Here is a 25,674-nt window from a genome sequence, read left to right as displayed (position 1 = left end):
CCTTATTGCCCTCTAGAACTACCTGAAAAGTGGTTGTAGCCAGGAAGGGGTTGGCCTCTTCTCCCAGGCACCTAGCACCAGAACAAGAGGACACAGTCTCAAGCTGTGCCAGGGGAAGTTTAGACTGGAGGTGAGGAGAAAGTTCTTCACTGAGCGAGTCGTTCGTCATTGGAATGTGCTGCCCAGGGAGGTGGTGGAGTCCCCATCCCTGGAGGTGTTCAAGAGGAGATTGGACGTGGCACTTGGTGTCATGGTCTGGTCATGAGGTCTGTTGTGATAGGTTGGACTTGATGATTCTCCAGGTGTCTTCCAACCTTAGTTATACTGTGATACTGTGAGGGTCTTTTCCAACCTGAATGTTTCTGTGATGCTGTGAATGCATGACTGGGCAGAAATGGGCGAGGAGCCTGCACCTAACCACTGATCCCAGGGCCTCAAAGCCTGGGGAAGAGGGTCAAGGCAGACAGGTGTGTGGTGTGGATAAGAGAAAGGAGCAAATGGCAGGTTGTGGTGGAGGCAGCAGGATGACCTGGGAGGGAAGGGATGGAAGCAGAGAACACTGGCTTGGATGCCTGCAATCAAAGAGGCAGGGGTGAGAAAGCCCTGAACGAAAAGCAGCAGGGAGAGAAAAGCAAGAAATCAATTCTTGTACAACGAAGGTGAGAAAGAGGCTTGAAAAGGGAGAGGGGCAGAGGGAATCACAGCAAGGTAAATGATGCAGGAAAAGGGGAAAGGAGGAAAAAGAAGAGGAGGCAACTGTGTAGAGGCAACACAAAGGTAAAAAGGTGTATATTTGTTCTTTGTTACTCCCACTAAGATCAGAGGGAACAAAAAGGCAGCCCCTGAGTCTGAACAAAACATGTATTAAAATGAAGGGTGGAAACAAATTCACCTGTGGCAGCTTTCTCTGACTCTTTTATTGAGGAGCAACATGTCAGAGTGCTCAACAGGTTGCTTCTTACCTCCTGGTTTTCCTCTCTTCCTTGCCTGCTTTGTCCCTCGTGGTGGTACCGTTGAGTAGTGGGGAGACAGAGGAGGAAGATGCTGATGCAGCAGGGTGGGATGTCACAGGGAGCAGAAGCTCTCCTCTCCATCAGCATTTCAGCTCTTCATTCTGCCCACAAGCCTTGCTGCCCCAAGGCAGGAATTGGGAAAGGCTTGAAGTCCCCAGCTGTGCGCATGGAGGGGCAGAGGAGGGGTGCATGCTCTGGCTCCCCAAAGGATTCTCCAAGTTGAATTCACCACCCTGGTGCAAGCAGAGCTCCTGGTCTCTGGGCACCAGAGGCTGCTGCCTGTCCCTGAGCTGATCTTATTAGGAATAAATCAACCACATCTGCAGCATGGAGAGCCATTTCAAGCTTGCTTTCCAGCATGATGCTTGGGAAATATCAAGTTGCTGTGCTCTGGCAGGGATTGGGGCACTGAGGGTGGGAAGAGCTTTCTGGGGCTAGCTGGAGCACAGTAAGCAGATAGATGTGGTGGCCCAAGTCCTGTTACCCATCCCTGCATCATGCCTTGATGAAATGTGAATTAAACAATTGCTGGTGGGAAGGAAAAGAATGATCAGGGAGAGGAATCTTCCTCCACTATAGAATCATAGAATTGTCAGGGTTAGAAGGGACCTCAGGGATCATCCAGTTCCAACCCCCCTGCCATGGGCAGAGACACTTCACACTAGATCAGGTTGCTCACAGCCACATCCAGCCTGGCTGCAAAAACCTCCAGGGATGAGGCTTCCACCACCCCCCTGGGCAATCTCTTCCAGTGTCTCAAAACCCTCATGGGGAAAAGTTTCTTCCTAACATCCAATCTCAATCTACCCACTTCTAGTTTTGCTCCATCCCCCCCAGTCCTATCACTCCCTGACACCCTCAAAAGTCCCTCCCTAGCTTTTTTGTAGCCCACTTCAGACACTGCAATGGCCTCCTTGCCCTGACACCAAAATAATCCCCGCTTGTCCTTCACCCCAGTTGCAACAACTTTAGTATTTTGCCATTTAAGACCAAGCTGTTAATTTCATCATAATAATGTTAATAAGCTGTTCAAGAAGGACAGGGAACTGTTTGAAGAGGGTGCAGCAAAGGTCTACCAAGATGATGAGGGCACCAGAACATCTCTCTTATGCAGAGAGGATGAGGGACTTGGGGCTTTTTTAGCCTGGAGAAGACTGAGTGGGGATCTTATCAATGCTTATAAATACTTAAAGGAGGAATGTCAGGGGGATGGGGCCAGGCTTTATGCAGTGGTGCCCAGAGGCAGGACAAGAGGTAATGGGCACAAGCTTGAACATCTAGAATAGAATAAACCAGGTTGGAAGAGACCTTCAAGATCACCATGTCCAACCTAGCATCCAACACCACCTAATCAACTGAACCATGGCACCAAGAGCACCCCATCAAGTCTCCTCCTGAACACCTCCAGTGATGGTGACTCCACCACCTCCCCAGGCAGCCCATTCCCATGGGCAATCACTCTCTCTGTGTAAAACTTCCTCCTAACCTCCAGCCTAAACCTCCCCTGGCACAGCCTGTGGAACACACCAGAGCCCCTCCGGTGTGAACGCTTCTCAGCGGTTTCGACTCTAACTTTGGGAAATTGCACTCGAGGGCCTCTTCTCTTCTTGAAGGTCCTGAAAGCATTTTGCATGCAACAACACTAGCTAAAAAGTCCCCAGCCTGCCATCTGCAGATAACCACTACAGGACCTTTAATTACACGTTTTTCTTCTTCTCCCCTTTCAGACGAAGTCAGAATTCACGGTTGAGTTTTCCGTCAGCGATGACCAAGGGGTGAGTGTGGCTTCTCATTTCATGGTCTGTGGCATGGGCTGAAGGGAGCAGGGAGGAGGAATGGAGGAGGGGGGGAACATTGGAGGAGGGACCTTCTGCATTGCCCTGGGTGTGTTGGTGTGGGTGGGTGCCTGGGGAAGTAGGGTCCTCCCCCAGCCTTTGCTTGCCAAAAGCTCAAGTCAGATGACGCAGCCATGAGATTGCTTTGGGGGTTTTGAGTACTGTGTCCAGTTCTGGGCTCCTCAGTTTAAGAAGGGCATTGAGGTACTTGAATGAGTGCAGAGAAGGGCAGCAAGGCTGGGGAGAAGTTTTGAGCATAAGCCCTATGAGGAGCTGTTGAGGGAGCTGGGGTTGTTTAGCCTGGAGAAGAGGAGGCTCAGGGGAGACCTTCTTGCTCTCTACAGCTTCCTGAAGGGAGGTTGTAGGTGGGTGGGGGCTTGGTCTCTTCTCCCAGGTAAGCAGTGGCAGAACAAGAGGCCACAGTCTCAAGCTGCACCAGGGGAAGTTTAGGCTGGAGGTGAGGAGAAAGTTCTCCCCAGAAAGAGTAATTGGCCATTGGAATGTGCTGCCCAGGGAGGTGGTGGGGTCACTGTCCCTGCAGGTGGCACTTGGAGCCATGGCGTGGTTGTCAGGAGGTATTAGGTACTTGGTTGGACTTGATGACCTCTGAGGTCTTTTCTAAGCTGGTTGATTCTGTGGTTCTGTAAATGCCTGACCAAAGCTGATAACCACTGGTTGTCCTCCTGACCACAGGTGATCAAAGGGACAGTCAACATCCAAGTGGGAGATGTAAACGACAACGCCCCACAGTTCCACAACCAGCCCTACAGCGTCCGCATCCCAGAGGTAGGGATCACTGCAGCCTCTCCATGCAGCCTGGATTCTGGGCTGGTTTTGTTCCCCCTCAGTGGCCACACTCACTGTCTGGTTGACACTGCCTGAGTGCCACCAAAATATGGGACTGTCCTCCTGCCCTGGAGCCTCTCCCCTGGGGTAGGGGAGAGGATTAAACCTTGGGAAGTTGTTGTTGTTGTCTGCCGATAGGCAGCAGTGAGGTGACCGTGGTTTGGGTGCTGGGGAAAGGCAGAGGTTGGGAGCTCAGATTCTTTGCAGCCTTGGTGATGTCTTTCCCGTGATAAATGTGAACTTTGAAGATAGCTGTAAGAGGGAATCCATTTCTTTTTCTTCTTCCCATGAGACAGGGGTAATGTGCAGCCTATTGTCACAGAGGTGAAGAAATATTTCTCCAGGTGTTTAATGTCTAGTAGCAGAGTCCTGTCCAAAGGCTTCTGTCCTTGCTGCTGGTTTCCTTCAACAGCTTTGTAGCAGGACTTTGTCCCATGATGGTCCTAGGAATAGAATAGGTGGGAAGGAACCACGGGAGATCATGTGGAGATCATGTGGTCCGAGCTTCTACTAAAGCAGAGGGAATTTCCATGTTGTATCAGGTCACTCAGGACTTTCACTCAGCCACAGTGTTGAGTATCTCCAAGGACAGACTTGCCACAGCCTTCTGCTGTTCTCTGTGCTGAAAATGGCAAAGGAGGTGACATCCAGTGACATACTATCAGGGAGAGGTTCTGTACCTAGAGCTCAGCTGGGGAGAGAAATGCCAGGGTTTGAGATGTGATGGGAGTTGAAGCTTTAAAGATGGCAGTGGAAGGTGTTTGGTGGCTCAGGTCAGGCCACTGCAGGTGAAGCAGAGGATTAGCAGGGCGTTTCGTGTCTTCCAGTGGAGGAAACATCTCCTTTTTGTACTTTAGTGGCAGGGCAGAGCCATTTTTATTTCCCCCAGAGCATGCCTCAGGGTGTGGATGAGGTCAAGTGTTGCCTGTGTGTGTGTGAAATCAAGCAGTCTTTGGTAATTGAGAGGTACAAACGATTGTGTTACAAGGGTGTATTTAATATGCTGGCTGCTGCTGCCCTGCCGTGCTGGGCTTTGATCTTTCCCTGTCTCTCTGCTGCGAGGATGAGGTTTCTTCATTAAGTTTGCTTGTGATGTATGAGCCTGGGAGTTTTAGTTCTCATCTTTGAGCCAAGTCATCTGAAACCTCCCTTTGAGAATGGCACTGGGTCAGAGTCATTTCTCCTCCTCTTTAAAGCACGAGCGGCGCAGAAATGACTTGGCAAAAAAACCTGCCTGAGCTGCTGCTCACTTCTGCCTTTTCTGCTGAGACCTCTGGAAGCTGATGGGTGGCTGTCTTGACTCCCTGCTGCTCCTCCCAGTGTGGGACTGTCTGCAGAGGTCTAGGAAGCCAAGGCAGGTTCAGACTGGTGTTAGGAAAAATATTCCTTCACAGAAAGGGTTATCAAACCTTGAGAGTGGTGGTGAATGGTGCCACAACCAGCTGGCAGCCAGGCACTAGTGGAGTCCCCCAGGGATCAGTGCTGGGCCCCAGCCTGTTCAATATCTTTATTGATGATCTTGATGAAGGGATTGAGTCCATCATCTGCAAACTTATTAATGAGACCAAGGTGGGGGCAGGAGTTGATCTGTTACAGGGTAGAAGAGCTCTGCAGAGGGACCTTGCAAGGCTGGACAGATGGGCAGAGTCCAACAGGATGGCATTCAACAAGTCCAAGTGCCAGGTGCTGCACTTTGGCCACAACAACCCCATGAAGAGCTACAGGCTGGGGTCAGAGTGGCTGGAGAGCAGCCAGGCAGAAAGGGACCTGGGGGGTAGTGGTTGATAGTAGGCTGAACATGAGCCAGCAGTGTGCCCAGGTGGCCAAGGAAGTTAATGGCATCCTGGTCTGGACCAGGAATAGTGTGGCCAGCAGGAGCAGGGAGGTCGTTCTTTCTCTGTACTCAGCACTGGTTAGGCCACACCTTGAGTCCTGTGTTCAGACTGGAGGTTAGGAAGAAGTTCTTCATAGAAAGAGTAATTTGCCATTGGGATGTGCTGCCCAGGGAGGTGGTGGAGTCCCCATCCCTGGAGGTGTTTAGGAAGAGCCTGGCTGGGGTGCTTGGTGCCATGGTTTAGTTGATTAGGTGGTGTTGGATGATAGGTCGGACGTGATGATCTCAAAGGCCTCTTCCAACCTGGTTAATTCTAATTCCATGCCCCCTGGGCACATAGCTGGCTCTTGAGAACAGGATGCTCTGAGACTTTTTCTGGACCATGGGTTGTTGCTTGTCCACCACAAAACTAGAGGTGATGGAGCATGGAGATGTGCATCCAGAAGCAGCATGGAGGTCTTCAATGGAGATGTTTTCACTGGAAGTGCTTAGAAAGAGACTGGATGAGACACTTGGTGCCATGGTCTAGTTGATTAGATGGTGTTGGGTGGCAGGTTGGACTCAATGATCTCGAAGGTCTTTTCCAGCCTGGTTAATTCTGTATTCTGTAATTTTGAGATGTGCCTTCAGAAGCTGAGATCCACAGAGCCAGCCAACTGAGACTGGGGAACCAGCCATGGCAGGGGATGACAGCATCCCCAGGCCACCCCCACGCTCCAGGGTGAGCAAGTGGTGCGTGGCTTCCAAAACAGGTCTCAAACGCCACCCAAACACCCTCCAGCTAGGGAACGAAGAGAGGCTGGAGGTCAGGGCCGGAGAAGAAGCGAGCAGAAGCGCTGGTGTGGCTTTGCATGGAGTGGCTCAGACACAGATCTGGCAGCTAATGAGGGTTTTTCTCTTTTCTTTTTTTAATTTGGAGATAAATGGCTGCATCGATTTGCAGTTGTCCTAGCTAATGGAGCAGCACCAGCCAGGCTATCAAACCCTCCCTGCTATTGTGTGGCACTGGGAAAAGTCAAAAGAAAGAGGGCACATAAATAAATGGAAGGCAAAGCAAACTGACCTTTAAAAAACAGTCCTGCCTCTAAACACCCCTCCTGGCACGCTGCTCCCTCTGCTTGCTTGGAAAAGAGGAATTTAGCTGGGCACAGGCTGCGGATGTAGCACGAGAGGCAGGGGAGAGTTTCACCGTGGGCTGTTCCATGTCGTAGCAGCTCTGAATACCCAGAGTGGGGCTTCATAGAACCATAGAATTGTCAGGGTTGGAAGAGGCCTCAAGGCTCAGCCAGTTCCAACCCCCCTGCCATGCCCAGGGACACCTCACACTCCAGCAGGTTGCTCACAGCCACATCCAGCCTGGCTGCAAACACCTCCAGGCAGGAGGCTTCCACCACCTCCCTGGGCAGCCTGTGCCAGGCTCTCACCACCCTCATGGGCAACAACTTCTTCCTAACATCCAATCTCAATCTACCCACTTCTAGTTTTGCTCCATTCCCCCCAGTCCTATCACTCCCTGACACCCTCAAAAGTCCCTCCCCAGCTTTCTTGTAGCCCCCTTCAGATACTGGAAGGCCACAAGAAGGTTTTCTCAGGGTCTTCTCTTCTCCAGACTGAACAGCCCCAACTCTCTCAGTCTGTCCTCGCAGAAGAGGAGCTCCAGCCCTCTGATCATCCTTGGGGCCCTTCTCTGGACACATTCCAGCACCTCCTGTGATAGGAGCTCCAGAACTGGCTGCAGTACTCCAGGTGGGGTCCCACCAGAGTGGAGCAGAGGGGCAGAATCACCTCCCTCAACCTGCTGGCTATGCTTCTCTTGCAGCAGCCCAGGATGCGATTGGCTTTGTGGGCTGCTCATGTTGGGCTTGGTGTTGCTGCTCCTCTGAGCTCACCCTGTCTTAATCACATCCCCAGTGCCTGCCTGGAATAGCTGAGTGAGGGCTTGAGTGCCGGGAAAGGGGATGTGGCTCCAGCCTAATCGTCCGTCCCGTCTGGGCAAGGGCGTTCCGTGATCTGCTTGGCAAGAGGCAAGGAGGTGGTACCTTCAGAGCCTGGAAAGGAGAGAGAGAGAGAGAGAGAAAAAAGGGAATCCTGCTAGAGTTTGGCAACTGAAATCCACCAAGCTGGCCTCGACAGAGCTCATTAAGTTCTCGTGTATTCATTTCGGGCTAATGGCTGTCATGCTGACTGCTGCTTGATTTGCTGTAATGGACTTTTATGGCTTTCCAGTTTGCTAGGACGTGTGTGCCTCTCTCTGTGCCCTGTGGTGCTGCTGGACTTGCTTTAGTTGGCTGCTCGTGGGCTTTGCTACTCTGACCTTCAGGGTTTGTTCTCATCTGGAACGCGTTCGCCTCTCGCACGTGGCGGGGGGTTTTCTGTTTTGTTTGTTTCAGGTTCTTAACCCTCCTCATCCTCTCCCAGCCTCAGGGTACAGCATTTCTGGGAGTCTCAAGGTTTTAAACAAGCAGAAAGAGGCTGTGGTGATGCCTCCATTTCTGACAAGTCTGATCTGCTTTATCAGATCTACTTTTTTTCCTATCTGGTTAGATCCGTAGCCAGCTCAGTCTTCTTGGGTGGTTGTGGCTCCATGCTTGGATGTGAAGCAAGCGAGGTGGAGCCAAGCACCCACACCTTGGTTCTGTGGCAGCTGGTGGGCTAGATTGTTTCCCCTGGGTTCCTGCTAAGCTTTCCTGTCCCAACTTCCAAGCATGAGCCCTTCTGGGGCACACAGCCCTCCACTTGCTTTGGAGGTCAACAACTTTTAAGCTCATGCTTTAAAGTAATGACTTTGCATCTGCTTTCTTCTGCATCGATGCTTCCATCTGCTGACCCATCTACAGGACCGCATCTTGGGTCCTGCAGAGGTGCCCCTGAGCCACCTAGTCATGAGGTCTGTGGTGACAAGTTGGACTCAATGATCCTTGAGGTCTCTTCCAACCTTAGTGATACTGTGATCTACAGGACCACACCTTGGGTCCTGTAGAGCTTCCTCTGATGCTGAGGCCTTTGTGTGGTATGGTAACCAAGTCTAGTGCCTTCTTGGGAAGAGCTGTTTTCCCTCACCAGCCCACATCATCCTGAGCTTGGTGACCAACTTCAAACTGTCCATGTCCTTCTCCTGGCCCCAGAGCATTGTCAGTCTTCACTTGTTGGCAGAAAGGTCACTTAATTTTCTGTTTCTTTGCTGAACATTCCCTCAGGAGGTTTCCAGTGGGGTTTTCTCTCCTTTCGGTGCTCTCCCCACCTCACTCCTCCTGGTACAGTTAACACACTTGTTGATTTATACACTAATGTGTGTTACTGGGTGACATCTTCCAGCAAAAAGCTGTCCTCAGCCAGGCTCTGGGCCAGACACTGCCATTTAGCATCCCAGTCATTCAGGAGATGAGAAGTGCACCACAAAAGTAGTATCTGTGACTTGCCAGGAGATATCCAATTATAACAGGGCTCTGTTTTCAGGAGGCATCTCCAGCCACAGCCACCTCTGGTGGGAATGTGCTCACCTCATCTGGAGGTCAAGCTTGTAAGAGGCAGGGCTGTGGGAAAGGAGAGGTTTCAGAGCAGAAAAGAAAGTTTCTAGGCAGCAGGCATCAGGGGTTGGGCAGCAACAACCCAGCTTGCAGGTGTCCTGTCTCCTGAACCCAGCCCTGATTTACTAATTCATTTTAATTGGGAGGCAGGCGGCCACTTGCCATCAACAGCAGTCCCCTTCTGCTCGGGGAGCAGCCTTTGGGACTGAGGCTTCACAAGCTGCTGCTCACCATTTCCATCCTTAATACGGTGGTGGAGTTGAAACAGTGGCTTTTATGATGTTCTCTTTTTAATTGTGTAGAAAGGTGTTTGGCAGGGAAGGGGGAGAGAAAGGAGGAGGGGACCATCCCTGCCCCGGTCTCATTTACCCAGCCTTGGAAGGCAGACCATCCGAGATGGCGAGCCGGGGCAGGGGAGGATCAGAGAAATCCCCCAAAAGCCCTAGCTGTAATTAAAATTATTATTTTGCTTTAATGGTAATAATGTCAGTAATTACATCAGTTTCTCTGCCATCCTGCCCAGGAGTCTTCAGGGGCTCATATAATTCTATTGCGATGGCTCCGAGACCTGACGCCACGCATACGAAGCAGCTGCAACGAGCGAGAGCTCCCACTTCAGCCACATTAGCCATTCCCTTGCACGTTCCCAGGTACCTTCTGGGGGCTTTTTTTCCCCCAAAACCCCCTCCCCCCCCCTCCTTTAAATAAAGAGCCTTTCAATTGAAGGCGATGATAACAGAGCTGATAAGAAAGATGTTCCCAGCACGTTGCAAAATGGCCTGTAATCATTGCTGGCTGCTTTCCTTCCTCCTTGCTTTGTGGGGTGGTGTTTTTTTTCCTCCTCCACCCTTCTCACAGTTTTCCTTCTTTCTCTTTACCCTTCTGCTTCTTTGTGCTTTTTTAGAGCTGCACAAATAATGTAGGGTGAATAACTCGCCAAGGAAATCCAGCCTGCCCCCACCTGCCCTCCTCGGCGCACACAAAATGGGCAAGCATCTCAAACTCCACTGCAGCGCATCACAGAATCAGTGTTCAGGTTGGAAAAGACAGTCAGGATCACCAAGTCCAATCATTAGCCCTACTCTACAAGGGTCACCCCTACACCACATCCCCAAGCACCACATCCAACCCACCTTTAAACACAACCAGGGCTGGTGACTCCACCACCTCCCTGGGCAGCACATTCCAATGCCTGAGCACCCTTGCTGTGGAAAAGTTCTTCCTAATGTCCAGTTTGAACCTACCCAGTTGCAGCTGGAGGCTGCTCCCTCTTGTTCTGTCACTAATCACCTGTGAGAAGAGACCAGCAGCAGCCTCTCCACAACCTCCTTTCAGGTAGTTGTAGAGAGCCAGGAGGTCTCCCCTCAGCCTCCTCTTTTCCAAACTAACCATCCTCAGCTCCTTCAGCTGCTCTTCAACAGATTTATTCTCCAGGCCCTTCCCCACCTCTCCATTTCATTGTCCTCCTTCAGAGGCAGGTTTATTTATTTATTTGTGGTGGTTTGCTGGGGTTTTTGACTTCCTAGAGACGCTAATTATCCAAGCTGTGTTCATTAAATGCTCTCGGCCAGAAGCAAGCTGGCTCTCTTCTCTGGGAGGGCAAGCATCTCTATCTCCCCTCTACATTTGCATCCCTTTGCGATGTTTGGGGACTGACAGTGATTTATAGGACAAGGAGTGGTGGGTTCAGACCTATTTAAAAAAAAAAAAAAGAGGAGATTTAGGGTAGATAGGAGGAAAATATGCTTTACACTTAACCTTGTGGCACAGGGTGCCCAGAGAGGTGCTCCATCTCTGGAAACTTTCCAGGTCGGGTTGTCTGGGGCTTCGAGCAAGCTGCTCTAGTTGCAGATGTCCCTGCTGACTGCAGCAGGGTTGGACTAAATGACCTTTAACAGTCACTTCCAACCCAAACCAGTGGATGATTCTATGATCTCTCACCTCCAGTGCCTGTTGAAGAAGTGTGAGGTGAGGCTTTGACGGGTGCTCACCACACCAAGAGGGTCTCGGTGACAGAGGTACATGGTGATAATATGCAGTAGGTGAAAGATAGAATCATAGGCTCATAGAATGTTCTGGGTTGGAAGGGACCCCCCAAAGGTCATCCCTCCTGCAGTAAGCAGGGGCATCCTCAACTAGACCAGGCTGCTCAGAGCCTTGTTGAGCCTCACCTTGAACATCTCTAAGGATGAGGCCTCAACCACCTCCCTGGGCAACCTGTTCCAGTATTCCACTACCCTCATGGTAAAGAACCTGTTCCTAACATCAACTAAACTGGAATGGGCTGTCTGGGGAGGTGGTGGAGTCACCATCCCTCGAGGTGTTCAAGAGGAGCTTGGACGTGGCACTTGGTGACATGATTTAGTCATGAGGTCTGTGGTGACAGGTTGGACTCGATGATCCTCGAGGTCTCTTCCAACCTTGGTGATACTGTGATCCTGTGTAAACTTCCTGAGCATCCCCATTTTTGATTGAGTTTCCTGTCACTGGCTTCCAAAGCCAGGCTCCATCAAACCTTTCTGTCTGACAAAAACAAAATAGCAAGTCATCTCTCCCTGCTGTCTCTTTGGCTTCACAGAGCTCGTCACCGAACTTGTCTGTTGATGTTTCTCCTATCCACAATTTGCTTTTCTGGTCTTTCTTTTTTCACCCCCAGCAACCTTTCATTGCTTTCCAACTTTCTCCAGCCAACTCCTGGAAGCAGGGGCACCTTGTGAAGGGTGTGACTTCCCTTCGGCAGTCTTGAGTGCGGGCATCCTGTCCATCCATTAAAAAGCCATCTCTTAGCCGGATGAGATAATCCTTTCGAGGAGGTTTCATCTGCTCTGTAATCACTAGGTAGAATCTAATATCCCTCAAAGAAATCATTCCTTCTCCCCTCCTCTCTCAATCCCAGCCTGCCTGTTCCACCAGGACGGGGCCGTTTCTAGATTGCTGGGGAAGATTGAACGTTAAAATGTGTCTTTCCGTGAAGAAAATTGCCCAGTCAAGGTTTTGCCAGCAGAGCTGTTGGGGACGCCCCTTTCCCATCAGTAATCAAGGGGCTGTGTGAGTGGCCAGCCTCTTGCCTCGCTCTGGGGTGGAGGAGCAAAAGGAAGGGGAGCTGAGAAAGCGAGCCGGATGGGGACCGTGGGGGATGTGAATAACGCAGGAGCCATCAGGCGGAGCCCAGCCTGACATCTGGGTGGGCTGCCGTATGTGTTGGCACGCTGGGTACCTTGGGCTCTGGGGTGAGTGGGTAAATATTCATGAAGATCCCCACGTCCCACATAAGAGCTGCTGAAGTGCAGGGAAGTTCAGGCACTGCCTTGGATATTTGTTCTGGGTTTTGGATGCTGGCAATTCCTTCAGGCAGGAGCCTGGGCTTGGAAGCGCAGCAGGCAGCAGCTGCCATCTTCTTCCTGCTCTATTGTGCCAGCACTGAGGAAATACACTGAAACAAAACAGGGTGCAGTGCATCGAGCAAGGCACAGCAGCTGGGCACAGCCCACACCAGAGATGTCCCAGGCTTTATGTAATAACTTCTTTTGAAGAGGTGAAGCTCTTACTAAAGGGTTGCGCTGTTATCTGCATGATAAGAGAGTTACCATCCTTGGGGGTGTTCAGAGAACATGTGGACGTGGTTTAATGGCCATGGTGGCTCTTGGGTTGATGGATTCAATGATCTTAAAGGTCTCCCCAGCAAAAACAATTGTATGACTTATGTGGAGGGTTTACCAGGCTGCCCAGGGAAGCAGTGGAGTCCTCATCCCTGGGGGCATTTCAAAGCTGTGTAGGTGTGGGGCTGAGACGTGCAGTTTAGTGGCAGGCCTGGCTGTGTTGGGTTGACAGTTGGACTTGATAAGTTTAAAGGTCTCCCAGCAGAAACAGTTCTATGATTTATGTGGAAGGTTTACCAGGCTGCCCACAGAAGCAGTGGAGTCCTCATCCCTGGGGGGACTTCAAAGCTGTGTAGGCGTGGGGCTGAGGGATGTGGTTTAGTGGTGGACTTGGCAGTGCTAGGTTAACAGTTGGACTCGATGATCTTAAAGGCCCTTGCCAACCTAAAGTGTCCTGTGATTCCATGATTTGAGTGACATCACTGGCACGTGGGGGATTTCATGGAGCTGGGAGGCTCATGGAGGTCTCTCACTTCCTTGCAGTGTGGTGTGCTGAAGCAGGTGCTCAGACCTGGAAGCGTCCATTCCTCTGAAGGTCACCTGTGTGCAAGTCATTAGTGCTGATGCATATACTGTGACGTCCTCCAGCTGGTGTCAAAAGGTCTTGAGTGACGTCCTGATATCCTAGGGAGACAGAAAGCCTCCACCTCTAGCAGCCCTGTCACTTTGTCTGGCTTCACCTGTGAATAGGAGACCCTGGTCCTTTAAAACACGTGCCCGAGGAGTGAAATGAGAGACGCAACAGAAACTACTGGGGCGGAAAACTCCAAATGGCGTGGAAGTAATGTGTAAAGTGTCCTGGAGATAACAGTCATTTCCACCAGGCACAACTTGGGCTCTTTCTGGAAGAATACTGCAGCAAGGAAGGAGGGGCAGCCTGGAAATGAGAAACGGTCGTGCTGTTCTGGCCAGCGCAACGAATGCTGGGGTAGGCGAGGGGGCCAGGGGAAAGCAAAGAGGGGAGGAAAAAAAACAGGGGTGGGGGGGAGAAAGCAGCAGATGTAGAGCTGGAAGGAAAGCTGGTGCAGGGCAGCAAGCAATTGGGTGCCTCTATGGAAGAGCCATCGTGCTGTGAAAACAAGATTCCCAGAGCCAAAGAAATAATGTTGAGGTAGGTGGAGAGAAAGTGTAGAGAGGCAAGGAGCGCCCAGGCAGAGAGGGGAAAGGTGGCTTAGACACGTCAGGGACCATTCCTTGTGGGTGAAAGGGGGATAAGGAAAAACATCCCCACTCCCTGAGCTCCTCAGCTGCCCCAGGACCCTGGCATGCTCTTGGGTGATCTGCAGGAGCTTCTTCATGAGGGTGCTGAGACCCAGGATCTGCTCATTTTCAGAGCTGTGAGTTTATTGCAGGTGTCCATCCCAGAGGTTGGGATCATAAAGCTGTATCAGCTGCAAAAGAGCTCTAAGATCAAGTCCAACCATCAACTTAACACCACCATGGTCATTAAACCATGTCCCCAAGGGCCATGTCTGCATGTTCCCTGAACACCTCCAGGGACAGCTGACCCCATCACCTCCCTTAGCAGCCTGTTCCAGTGCCTGACCACTTTTCCAGCGAAGAATTTGTCCCTAATACCCAACCTAAACCTCCCCTGCTGCAACTTGGGACTGGTTCCTCTTGTCTTATTAGTTCATACTGGGAAGAAGAAACCAACCCCCACCCCACTACGACCTCTTTTCAGGTAGTTGTAGGTGTCTGAGCTCAAGATGGCCAGTGCCAAGTGTTGACAGCTCCTTGGCATCCCATCAGCTGGGGCTGCTCAGGCCAGGCAGGCTTCCTCTAGAGCAGAAGCTGTGATTTGTGGTGCCGCAGCATCTCTTGCTGCAGGAGCAATTTAGGCTTAGGCTGGAAGGCTGCTCTTTTCCAGGGCGTTCAAACCCAGCCCTTTTAGTATAATTACACTTACACATCTGGGCAGCAGATGGCTTCAAGGTCTCCTCCTTGTCCCCAGCAGGAGGAAGGGCTCTCTGCTGCCAGAAAGGGGGAAGAGGAACGAGGAGCTAATGAATGTGACCTGCTGGCAATTAGTTTGGTTTTTATCTCTCTTTCCTCCTGTTACAATACTCAACCCAGAAGCCTGGGACTTCACTTGTTATCTCATGCCAGGCAGCAAAAGCCACATGCCCTCCCTCCATGCCCCTCTTTTCTTTACCTCCCTCTCTGTCCCCCATCTAAGTCTACAACAGGAGCCATCAGGACGTTCGTTAAGGCATCTGGGCTGCGAGTGCAGCCCGTGGGTACCAACTGCTTGGTGCAAGGCACTAAAAGAGCCTTGCCTGCAAGTGTCTTTATTGTTCTTTACCTACCTAATCATGCAGTGTGGTGGCTTGGGCTCCTTTTTCAATCCTGTCACCTAAAATGAAGGTATGAAGGAGGTCCCCTTCCAACCCTGGGATCCTATGACTATGGGCACCATGCTGAGGGGGGTGGGGGGTGGGTGGTGTGACAATGGTGCCCCAGCCACTGCCATTTTAGGCTGCAGGCTCTTTTCAACCTGAAATCATTGAGCTCAGCGAGGTGGTCACGTGGTAGAAGCATCCCCCCACCCCCCTCTCAGTGCAGCTAGGGAAGGTGAAGCTAGAGCTGGTAGAAGAGGCTCGGCCAAAGCCTTTCCTCAATCAAACCACCGCTTTTAATTAAGATGGAGAGATGCAGGCAAAATGCTGCCACTTTGACAGCAAAGCTGGGCAGAAAGAGGGTGTCAGAAGAACAATAAAAATCAGTCTTGCAACAGATTCATTCCAATTTCTCATTCAGAATTGCATTTGGTGCTTTATTAGTTTGTAACGTGTCAGAGACAGTCATGTATAATAAGCTTTCTCCTGCTGGTCATACTTTGAGCTAAAGTAATAGACTAAATCAGTCTTTCTTTGGGTGGTTTGGTTCTGGAGGGGGGTTGGGTTCTTTTTCTCTCTCTTATTTATGTGTGAAGTCAGCTGTTTGCATCACTTTCCAAACTATTTTCATTACAAATGGAGGAAATTGTGATCGAAGGGGAAGTTTCCATCAGCATCAGGCTGCCGCCGCTTAATTCCCACCATTAATTGCTGTTGAAAGCTTCAAATGAGGTTGATTGATTTTTGTCAGGGTGAGTAATGAAGAAAAGAGGAAGAGGGAATCGTAGAGCTGGTTTGGTTGGAAAAGACAGCTAAGGTCTAGTCCAACCATCCACCTAAGACCACCATGGCCGTTAAACCATGTCTCGCACAGCATCCTGGTCTCCAGGCTGGTGACACATGGGTTGGATGGGTGACCACTAGATGGATAAGGAACTGGCTTGATGGCTGCACCCAAAGAGTGGCTGTCCATGGCTCCATGTCCCAGTGGAGGCCAGGGACAAGCGAAGTCCCCCAGGGATCAGTCCTGGGACCAGGCTTGTTCAACATCTTTGTGGGTGCCATGGACAGTGGCACTGAGTGCACCCTCAGCAAGTTTGCTGCTGACACCAAGCTGTGTGGTGCAGCAGACAGGCTGGAGGGAAGGGAGGCCATCCAGAGGGACCTGGACAGGCTGGAGAGGTGGGCACAAGCCAACTTTATGAGGTTCAACAAGACCAAGGGCAGGGTCCTGCAGCTGGGTGGAGGCAATCCCAGGCACAAATCCAGGCTGGGCAGTGACTGGCTGGAAAGCAGCCCTGAGGAGAGAGACTTGGGGGTGCTGGGGGAGGAGAAGCTCACCAGGAGCTCTCAGTGTGCACTTGCAGCCCAGAAAGCCAATCAGATCCTGGGCTGCATCAGGAGAAGTGTGGCCAGCAGGGCAAGGGAGGTGATTCTCCCCCTCTGCTCAGCCCTGGTGAGAACACACCTGGAGTACTGCCTCCAGTTCTGGAGCCCCTATGACAAGAGGGATCTGGAGGTGCTGGAAGGTGTCCAGAGAAGGGCCACGAGGATGATCAGAGGGCTGGAGCACCTCTCCTATGAGGACAGACTGAAGGAGTTGGGGCTGTTCAGTCTGGAGAAGAGAAGGCTCTGAGGTGACCTCATTGTGGCCTTCCAGTATCTGAAGGGGGCTACAGGAAGGCTGGGGAGGGACTGCTCAGGATCTCAGGTAGATAGGACTAGGGGGAATGGAATGAAGCTGGAGGTGGGGAGATTCAGGCTGGATGTGAGGAGGAGGTTCTTCACCATGAGAGTGGTGAAGCCCTGGAATGGGTTGTCCAGGGAGGTGGTTGGGGCCCTGTCTCTGGAGGTGTTTAAGCCCAGGCTGGCTGAGGCTCTGTCCAGCCTGATCTAGTGTGGGGTGTCCCTGCCCATGGCAGGGGGGTTGGAACTGGATGATCCTTGTGGTTCCTTCCAACCCTGACTGATACTATGGCCACGCATTTCTTGGACACCTGCAGGGCTGGGGACTCCACCACCTCCCTGGGCAGCCTGTTTCAATGCCTGGCCACTCTTGCAGGGCAGAAATCTTTCCTAATCTCCAACCTAAACCTCCCCTGGCACAATTTCAGGCTTTGCCTCTCATTCTGTCACCTGATACTAGGGAGAAAAGATCACACACACCCCCCACCACCACCACTCTGACCTCCTTTCAGGGAGTTGTAGAGAGCAATGAGGTCTCCCTTCACCACCCTCCTGACTGAAAATTCTGTGCTCAGGGTAATTTTGTTCCAAGTAAAAAAAGAATCACCCAAAACCTCACCAGAATATGAAAGTTTTCAACTTAAAATGATCTTTAGAGCTCTCTTTCTTTTATAAATGGGGATGCAAATCAAATCCAAGTGGGTTTGCACCATTAATGCTGTGCAGGAAGGCTTGGCTTGGTGCTGGACATCCATGCAGCTCCATCTCCACTGCTGCAATATTACCATCTAGCCCAATGCCTTGGCAGGTGAGCTCTGCAAACGCACTTTTGCAGCTTTCTTGCCTTCCTTCCACCCATTTTCTGGCTCCTGCCACACCATCTTGCTCTCCAAATGTCAAGCTCTGCTCTGTTTTCAGCCTGAGCAACTCGTAAGGCAGGTTTGGGCACATGTGGTCTTGCATGTGCAGGGTCCTGACAGCTCTGTGTGTCAGCCAGCTCCGTGCCCTACTGAAGCATGCCTCCAAATAATTAAGTGTGAAGAGGTGCAGGATTGAAAGGAGAGATCTGGTGGCTGTCACCCTGTGTTACAGAGACTGTCACCCACCCCTGGGTTTAGGGATGGGAGTTGTTTGCCCCTCCCTTTCCAGGCACAGAGCTTGTTCTCCATCCCTGGAACCATTCCAGGTTGGGTGGTCTGAGCAACCTGTTCCGGTCGCAGATGTCCCTGCTCACTGCAGGGGGGTTGGGCTAGACGACCTTTAAAGGTCACTCCCAACCCAAACCAGTCTGATTCTATTATTCAGTGTGATCTGGGGGGGGGTGGGGGTGTCTCAGTGGGGTGCCAGCAGTGTGTGCCTCTGACCACAGACTGCCCATCTCCGTGGAGCTCAGGTGATGCTTATAACGACAGCCTCTGCTTTCCAGACCTGGCTTTCTTTTTCATCATGTTGACATGTCACTTCCAGCTAGGCTTGGCCTGCAGTTGTAAATCAAACCTGAAAGGGTAATGGGAAGGAGGGAAAGGAGAAGAGGAGATATTAATTAAGTCAGCCACCTCCTGCCCAGCCTGCGTGTGATGACTCTCGGCTGTGTGATGAGTCTTGGTTGCTCCTACGTGTTTGGAGGCACCTCTTGCTTGGGTGACCTGGGGTCTGCCTATTTGTGCCAGGGTGGCCACCAGCACCACCATCCATTTAAGGAGGCAAAAAGGGTGCTTGGTATGCTCACCCAAGGAATGGTTTATTAGCACTTTAGGTCCTTTCAGAGGGTGGTGTGGGGTAGTGGTCAGTCGTTAGCCATTGGAATGGCTGCCCAGGGAGGTGGTGGAGTCCCCATCCCTGGAGGTGTTCAAGAGGGGATTGGACGTGGCACTTGGTGCCATGGTTTAGTCATGAGGTCTGTGGTAGCAGGTTGGACTCGATGATCTTTGAGGTCTCTTCCAACCTTGGTGATTGTGTGTGATTCTGTGCTGCCCAGGGAGGTGGTGGAGTCACCAGCCCTGGATGGGTTTCAAGGTCATTTGGATGTGGTGCTTGGGGATATGGTTTAAGGGTGAGCCTGGCAGAGCAGGGTTATGGGTGGGTGATCCTGAGGGTCTTTTCCAACCTGAATGTTTCTGTGATTCTTCTCATGGTAGGCCAAGAGGAAAGTGTCTCAAGTTGTACCAAGTGGAGTTTAAGTTGGAGCCAGGCTCTGCTGGGTGATGCCCAGTGACAGCACAAGGGGGAATGGGTGGAAACTGAGGCATAGGAAGTTCCATGGAAATAGGAGGAATTTTTTTCCCCCCTGTGAGGGTGACAGAACACTGGAACAGGCTGCCCAGGGGGGCTGTGATATCTTCCTCTCTGGAGATGTTCAAAATCCTCCTCAATGCATTCCTGTGTGACCTGCTCTAGGTGACCCTGCTCTGGCAGCGGGGTTGGGCTGGATGAGCTTTTGAGGCCCCTTCCAGCCCCCTAACATTCTGTGACTCTGTGACATTAGTAAGAATGTCTTACTCAGAAGGGTTAGGAAGCTGTACACCAGGCTGCCCAGAGCAGTGTTGGAGTCATCATCCCTGGAGGAGTTTAAAAGCTGTGCAGATGTGATGCTGAGGGACATGGTTTAGTGGTGACCTGGCAGTGCTGGGTTAATGGTTGGGTTTGATCTGAAAGGGCTCTTCCAACCAAAATATCTTTATGATTCCCTTCTAAGAGTGGAAGATGTAAATATCTTAGCCCTATGAGGAGAGGCTGAGGGAGCTGGGGTTGTTTAGCCTGGAGAAGAGGAGGCTCAGGGGAGACTTCATTGCTGTCTACAACCATCTGAAGGGAGGTTGTAGCCAGGTGGGGGTTGGTCTCTTCTCCCAGGCAAGCAGCATCAGAACAAGAAGACATAGTCTCAAGCTGCACCAGGGGAGGTTTAGGCTGAAGGTTAGGAAGAAGTCCTTCCTAGAAAGAGAGATTGGCCATTGGAATGTGCTGCCCAGGGAGGTGGTGGATTCACTGTCCCTGGAGGTGCTCAAAACAGGATTGGATGTGGCACTTGGAGCCATGGTTTATTTGTCAGGAGGTGTTAGGTATTAGGTAATAGGTTGGACTTGATGATCTCTGAGGTCTTTTCCAAGCTGGTTGGTTCTATGATTCTGTGCCTTCTGCCAGGGAAAAGCTACCAGAGCTCAGAAAGGAAGAGAGAAGAGCTCATGGCTGTGGCACTGGGTGAAAGCCCAGCGCTGCCCCCTCCTCCCCTCCCTACAGCATCCCTGGGCACAGCCTCACCTCACCCCAGAGCCAGCAGTCCCTGCTCACTGCCTGCCATGCCAAAAGGAACCTTAAGCAACAATTAAGAGATCATTCCCCCCTCTCATCACTGGTTGGACTTGATGATCTCTGAGGTCTTTTCCAAGCTGGTTGATTCTGTGATTCTATGATCTTTCCCTAATCAGTAAATCTCTATTTGGAGGTAAGTTGAGGGCTCAGCTCTCTGAGCTCTGCAGAAAGAGAGACCTATCTCTGCCTGCTACCACAGCCAGCCCTTGATGAGCAACCTGAGTGAGAAGCAATTTCTGCTGCCTGTGTGATTTAGAGGACCCCAAAACTACACGGGTCAGGAACTACTGAGCCAGCAGTTGGAAAATCACTCTTACTAAACGTGCTGGAAGCACACAGCCAGATGTTTGTGTGCAGATTTCTCAGCCTCCCAGGAGAGAGAGCTGCCCTCCCTGCCCGTGCCTTGCCTTTGAGGTAGGCTGAGAGGGTTAAAGCATAAAGCTTGTTCCACTGCAGCGCTTAGCTGATGGCCCGTGAAGCATCACAGGGGTTTTCAGCAGGTTGGTGAAACAGCAGGGCCAGGTGGAGATTCTGTTTTCCTACACAGGACTGGGGTGTTGGGGGATTGAGGTTTGCAAAGAGGCTTTCTGCTGGAAGGAACCCCCAAGGACCACAGCGCTGTGGTTCACCCCCAGGCCTTGCAGTCAGCAGGGAAAAGGGTGTTTGGGGCTAAAGGCCAGGTGTCCTGGAGGTGAGGCTGTCTCTGCCTTTGTGGGATGTATAAAAGAGACTGGATGAGGCACTCAGTCCTGTGGTTTAGTTGATTAGATGGTGTTGGGTGAGAGGTTGGACTTGATGATCTTGAAGGTCTTTCCCAACCTGGTTAATTCTGTATTCTGTAGCTGCAGCATTGCCTCTGAGCATAGCTGTGCTAGGTGAAAAGTCCTGAGGGCTACGTGAGCTGCAGAGGATGGGCTGGAAGCCTGTGTCCTCCTAAACCCCTCCCTGGAGACAGTCAAGATCAGAACTGATGTGGCCCTGGGCAGCCTGGTCTGATTGGAGGTGTTCCTGGTCATTGCAGGAGGGTTGGACAAGATGACCTTTGTGGGTCCCTTCCAACCCAATGCAATCTGCTGATCTGTAAAGTGGGTGAGCCAGCCACGTAGCCAACCACGTATCACAGGGGGACTTCTCTGCAAGGCTTCCTCTAGGTGATCTCATTTCTGAGGGCCTTATACCTTGCCCAGGAAGGTGGTAGAAGCCCCATCCATGGAGGGTTTGAAGGGCATGGATGTGGCTCTGGGCAACCTGATCCAGTGTGAGGTGTCCCTGCCCATGGCAGTGGGGTTGGAACTGGCTGATCCTTGAGGTCCCTTCCAACCCTGACAATTCTGTGATTCTATCTGCAGGGCAAATGGTACTTTTTCAGCAATGTTTCACCTCCAAAGCATGTTCCTCATCAGCAGTCTCCCATCACCACACTAACTGGCATCTTATTGTGTGTTTGCATGTCGTCTTTGAGCTGACCTTCAAGGCCTGAGCTGGGAGAAAGCTGGCAAACTGCATCCTCCTAACATGGGTTGGCCACCCCCCAAGGTTTTTGGCTTCATTTGTGAGGACCTTGAATCATAGAACTGTAGAATTGTCAGGGTTGGAAGGGACCTCAAGGATCAGCCAGTTCCAACACCCCTGCCATGCCCAGGGACACCTCACACTGCAGCAGGTTGCTCACAGCCACATCCAGCCTGGCTGCAAACACCTCCAGGCAGGAGGCTTCCACCACCTCCCTGGGCAACCTGTGCCAGTGTCCCAGCACCCTCATGGGGAACAACTTCTTCCTAACATCCAATCTCAATCTACCCACTTCTAGTTTTGCTCCCTCCCCCCCAGTCCTATCCCTCCCTGACACCCTCAAAAGTCCCTCTCCAGCTTTATTGTGGGCTCCCTCTCATGGCCCTACTCTGGACACACTCCAGCACCTTCAGTTGCTTCCTGTGCTAGGGGCTCCAGAACTGGATGCAGTGCCTCAGGTGGGGTCTCACCAGGGCAGAGCAGAGGGGCAAAATCCCCTCCCTGGCCCTGCTGGCCACACTTTTCTTGCTGCAGTCTAGGCTCAGGTTGGCTTTCTGGGCTGCAAGTGCTCACTGCTGGCTCCTGTTGAGCTTCTCATCCCCCAGCACCCCCAAGGCCTTTTTCTTCAGGGCTGCTCTCAAGGAAAACTTATCCCTGTCTGCAGGGCAAACAGTACTTTTTCAGCAAGGTTGCACCTCCAGAGCGTGTGCTTCATCATCAGGCCCTCAACAGCATCTTAACTGGTGCCTCACTGTGTGCTCACACATTGTCTTTGATCTGCTCAGATGATGTGAGGAAGAGGTCAGCTCTTCTCCAGAGAACAACAGCCCTGTTTGTCACTTTTAGTTGGCTGAACCAGTGAATCCTTCACCACATGCCTGTCTTCTAGTGCAGCACCTCTGAACAAAGGGAACACAAAGTGGCTGTGTTCTGCTGACCTGTCTCTGTGGGGGGGAGTGTTTGGTGGCCCAAGCAGCAGTGATGGTGTTTTTTTCCTTGCATGTCATGCACTTCTCCATGGAGCCTGATCTCTGCACATTGAGTGTTTGGAGCTTTGGAGTTAGAATCACAGATTTGTCAGATTTGGAAGGGATCTCAAGGATCATCCAGTTCCAACTCCCCTGCCATGGGCTGGGATACCTCACACTCCAGCAGGTTGCTCACAGCCACATCCAGCCTGGCTGCAAACACCTCCAGGCAGGAGGCTTCCACCACCTCCCTGGGCAACCTGTGCCAGTGTCCCAGCACCCTCATGGGGAACAACTTCTTCCTAACATCCAATCTCAATCTACCCACTTCTAGTTTTGTTCCATCCCCCCCAGTCCTATCAGTCCCTGACACCCTCAAAAGTCCCTCCCCAGCTTTTTTGCAGCCCCCTTCAGACACTGGAAGGCCACAATTAAGTCTCCTGGGAGCCTTCTCTTCTCCAGACTGAGCAACCCCAACTCTCTCAGTCTGTCTCCATAGCAGAGCAGCTCCAGCCCTCTGCTCATCCTCATGGTCCTTCTGTGGACACCTTCCAGCACCTCCAGATCCTTCCTGCACTAGGGGCTCCAGAACTGGACGCAGTACTCCAGGGGGGGTCTCTGCAGGGTGGAGTAGAGAGGGACAATCACCTCCTTCAACCTGCTGGCTATGCTTCTCTTGCTGCAGCCCAGGCTCAGGTTGGCTTTCTGGGCTGCAAGTGCTCACTGCTGGCTCCTGTTGAGCTTCTCATGCCCCAGCACCCCCAAGTCCAGGAGGCCAGTGGAGAAGAGGAAAAAGGAGCTCAGGCCCTGTCAGGAGGGTGGGTGGCAAGAACGGGAGAAGGCAGCCTAGAGGAACACTTGAGGAAAGTTGAGCATCAGGGACAGGAGAGCTAAGGGCTGGGAGTTGCATCCCTTCTGCACGTTTGAGCTTGAGGCCAGGCTGCAGCAGTCATGCTTTTTTTGAGGGAGTTTTGGTTAAAAAGCCTCATTGGAGCGTTATGGAATCGGAATGTGAAGGGTAATTGAGCTGAAAGCCATTCTCTCCCCGCTGCCTGCACCACAGGACCTGCTGAAGCACCCTCAAATGCCAGCCTGGGAATCCTGCTGGAAGAGCAAGAGGGGTGTGGGGGGAGGTGAGCACCCCCTTGGCTGGGTGCCCTGAGCCACACTCCTGTGGCCAGTGCCTGCAGGTGGGGGTGGGAGGTGGCCCCCATGGGGTTGATGTGGAGGAGAAGAAGGGCTGGTGACGGATGAAGGGTTTGTGTGAAACAGGCACAGAAAGGTAAATAGGCTCCTGAGGCACAATCTCTGCTCTTGCAGGAATTGGAATGATCTCTAAATGAGTCCCTGCAGCTCAGGTGGCATCCTTCTGTGTCCCTCTGTGGTTGCATCCTCCACTGCACCAGCTCCCCATGCAGAATAGTTTCATAGTTTCATTCAGGGTTGGAAGGGACCACAAGGATCATCTAGTTCCAACCCCCCTGCCATGGGCAGGGACACCCTACACTAGATCAGGCTGGCCAGAGCCTCATCCAGCCTGGGCTTAAACACCCCCAGGACATCAGAGCAGAGCCCCACCAAGCAGCTCCACATCCCCTCCATGTGACACCTGCGGTGCAAATGCCACCCAGGTGTGGAGAAAGGCTCTAGAGCTTTCCCTGGCATGGCCAAACAGGTCATGTCATACTTTTGGATGATTGACAGGACTAGATTAATAAAACCCAAGAGGGATGGGGCTAGTCATGGCGAAGGTGATCACTAACACCACCTCAAGGTGTTCATCACCGCTCCTGTTCCCTGCCTCTCCATCAGGGGGAGCTTGTGGAATCACAGAATGTTAGGGGCTGGAAGGGATCATCCAGTCCAACCCCCTGCCAGAGCAGGGTCACCTAGAGCAGGTCACACAGGAACACATCCAGGTGGGTCTTGAATATCTCCGGAGAGGGAGGCTCCACAACCCCCCTGGGCAGCCTGCTCCAGGGCTCTGTCACCCTCACAGAGAAACAAATTCTCCTTCCTGTTTCTGTGGATCTTCCTCTGCCTCAGCTTCCACCACTGCCCCTTGTGCTGGCATTGGGCATCCCCCAGCAGAGCCTGGCTCCAGCCTCTGGGCACTCACCCTGCACAGCTTTATCAACAGCAATGAGGTCACCTCTCAAGCTCCTTCTCCCCAAGCTCCAGAGCCCTCAGCTCCCTCAGTCTCTTCTCCTAAGGAAGATGTTCCACTCCCTTCAGCATCTTTGTGGCTCTGCTCTGGACTCTTTCAAGCAATTCCCTGAGGTCCTTCTTGAACTGAGGGGCCCAGAACTGGACACAACATTCCAGCTGCAGCCTCAGCAGGGCAGAGCAGAGGGGGAGAAGAACCTCTCTGGACCTACTGCCCACAGCCCGTCTAACCCACCCCAGAGTGGCTTTGGCCACGAGGGCACATTGCTGGCTCAGGGTCAACCTCCCATCCACTAGGACCCCCAGCACATGGCTGTGAAAGGGGATAGGGGTTTGGAAAGGTGCCAATGCAGCCTCCAGGAGGGGAGTAGCAGGAGACCCCTCAGTTTGGGACCTCCCATCACAGCAAGAGCATGAAGTGCATCCCTTGTCGTGCGTTATTGATTGCAGAACAGGCGCTGCTAAGTGCCTCTCATTAATATTTGTTTTGGTCTTTTCCCTGCATCCTGATGAGTGGAAGAGATGCCTCTTATCTCTCTCCTGCAGGTTTGCTTTCTAGAGGATTCCTCTGGCTGGTGACAAACCTGGGCTTTGTAGCCACTCATCCTGCTTTCAGGAAGGAAGGATGAGTTAGTAGCTGAAGTGAAGAAAGGCTGAGAGGGTTGGGGTGGTTCTGCCTGGAGAAATGAAGGCTTCAGAGAGACCTGGTGGCCTTTCAGTGCTTAAAGGGGTTGACCAGAAAGCTGGGGACAGGCTTTTGAGGAGGGCTTGTTGTGTCCAGGTCTGGGCCCCCCAGTTTATGCAAGATGTTGAGATGCTGGAAGGTGTCCAGAGAAGGGCAAGAAAGCTGGGGAGGGGTCTGGAGCACAGCCCTGTGAGGAGAGGCTGAGGGAGCTGGGGTTGCTTAGCCTGGAGAAGAGGAGGCTCAGGGGAGACCTCATTGCTCTCTACAACTACCTGAGGGGAGGTTGTAGAATGTT

At 52.0% G+C, this 25,674-nt stretch overlaps 1 protein-coding gene across 1 annotated transcript in view; it reads left to right on the top strand.

Annotated features, from left to right (window-relative positions):
- Nucleotides 1–25,674, top strand: part of LOC137442077 (cadherin-23-like) — a 242,134-nt gene that overhangs the window by 95,849 nt on the left and 120,611 nt on the right. The window contains exons 5-6 of the mRNA XM_068140324.1: nt 2,741–2,788; nt 3,542–3,634. Coding sequence (XP_067996425.1) covers nt 2,741–2,788; nt 3,542–3,634 — 141 coding nt within the window. The remainder of the gene's footprint in view (nt 1–2,740; nt 2,789–3,541; nt 3,635–25,674) is intronic.

Source organism: Melanerpes formicivorus, unplaced genomic scaffold, assembly GCF_026170545.1.
Source record: "Melanerpes formicivorus ecotype bairdi unplaced genomic scaffold, bMelFor1.0.p_v2 SCAF_6, whole genome shotgun sequence".
NCBI classification, from domain to species: domain Eukaryota; kingdom Metazoa; phylum Chordata; class Aves; order Piciformes; family Picidae; genus Melanerpes; species Melanerpes formicivorus.
Note: the sequence above shows the minus strand (reverse complement) of the source record. Positions and strands in the feature narration are given on the sequence as shown.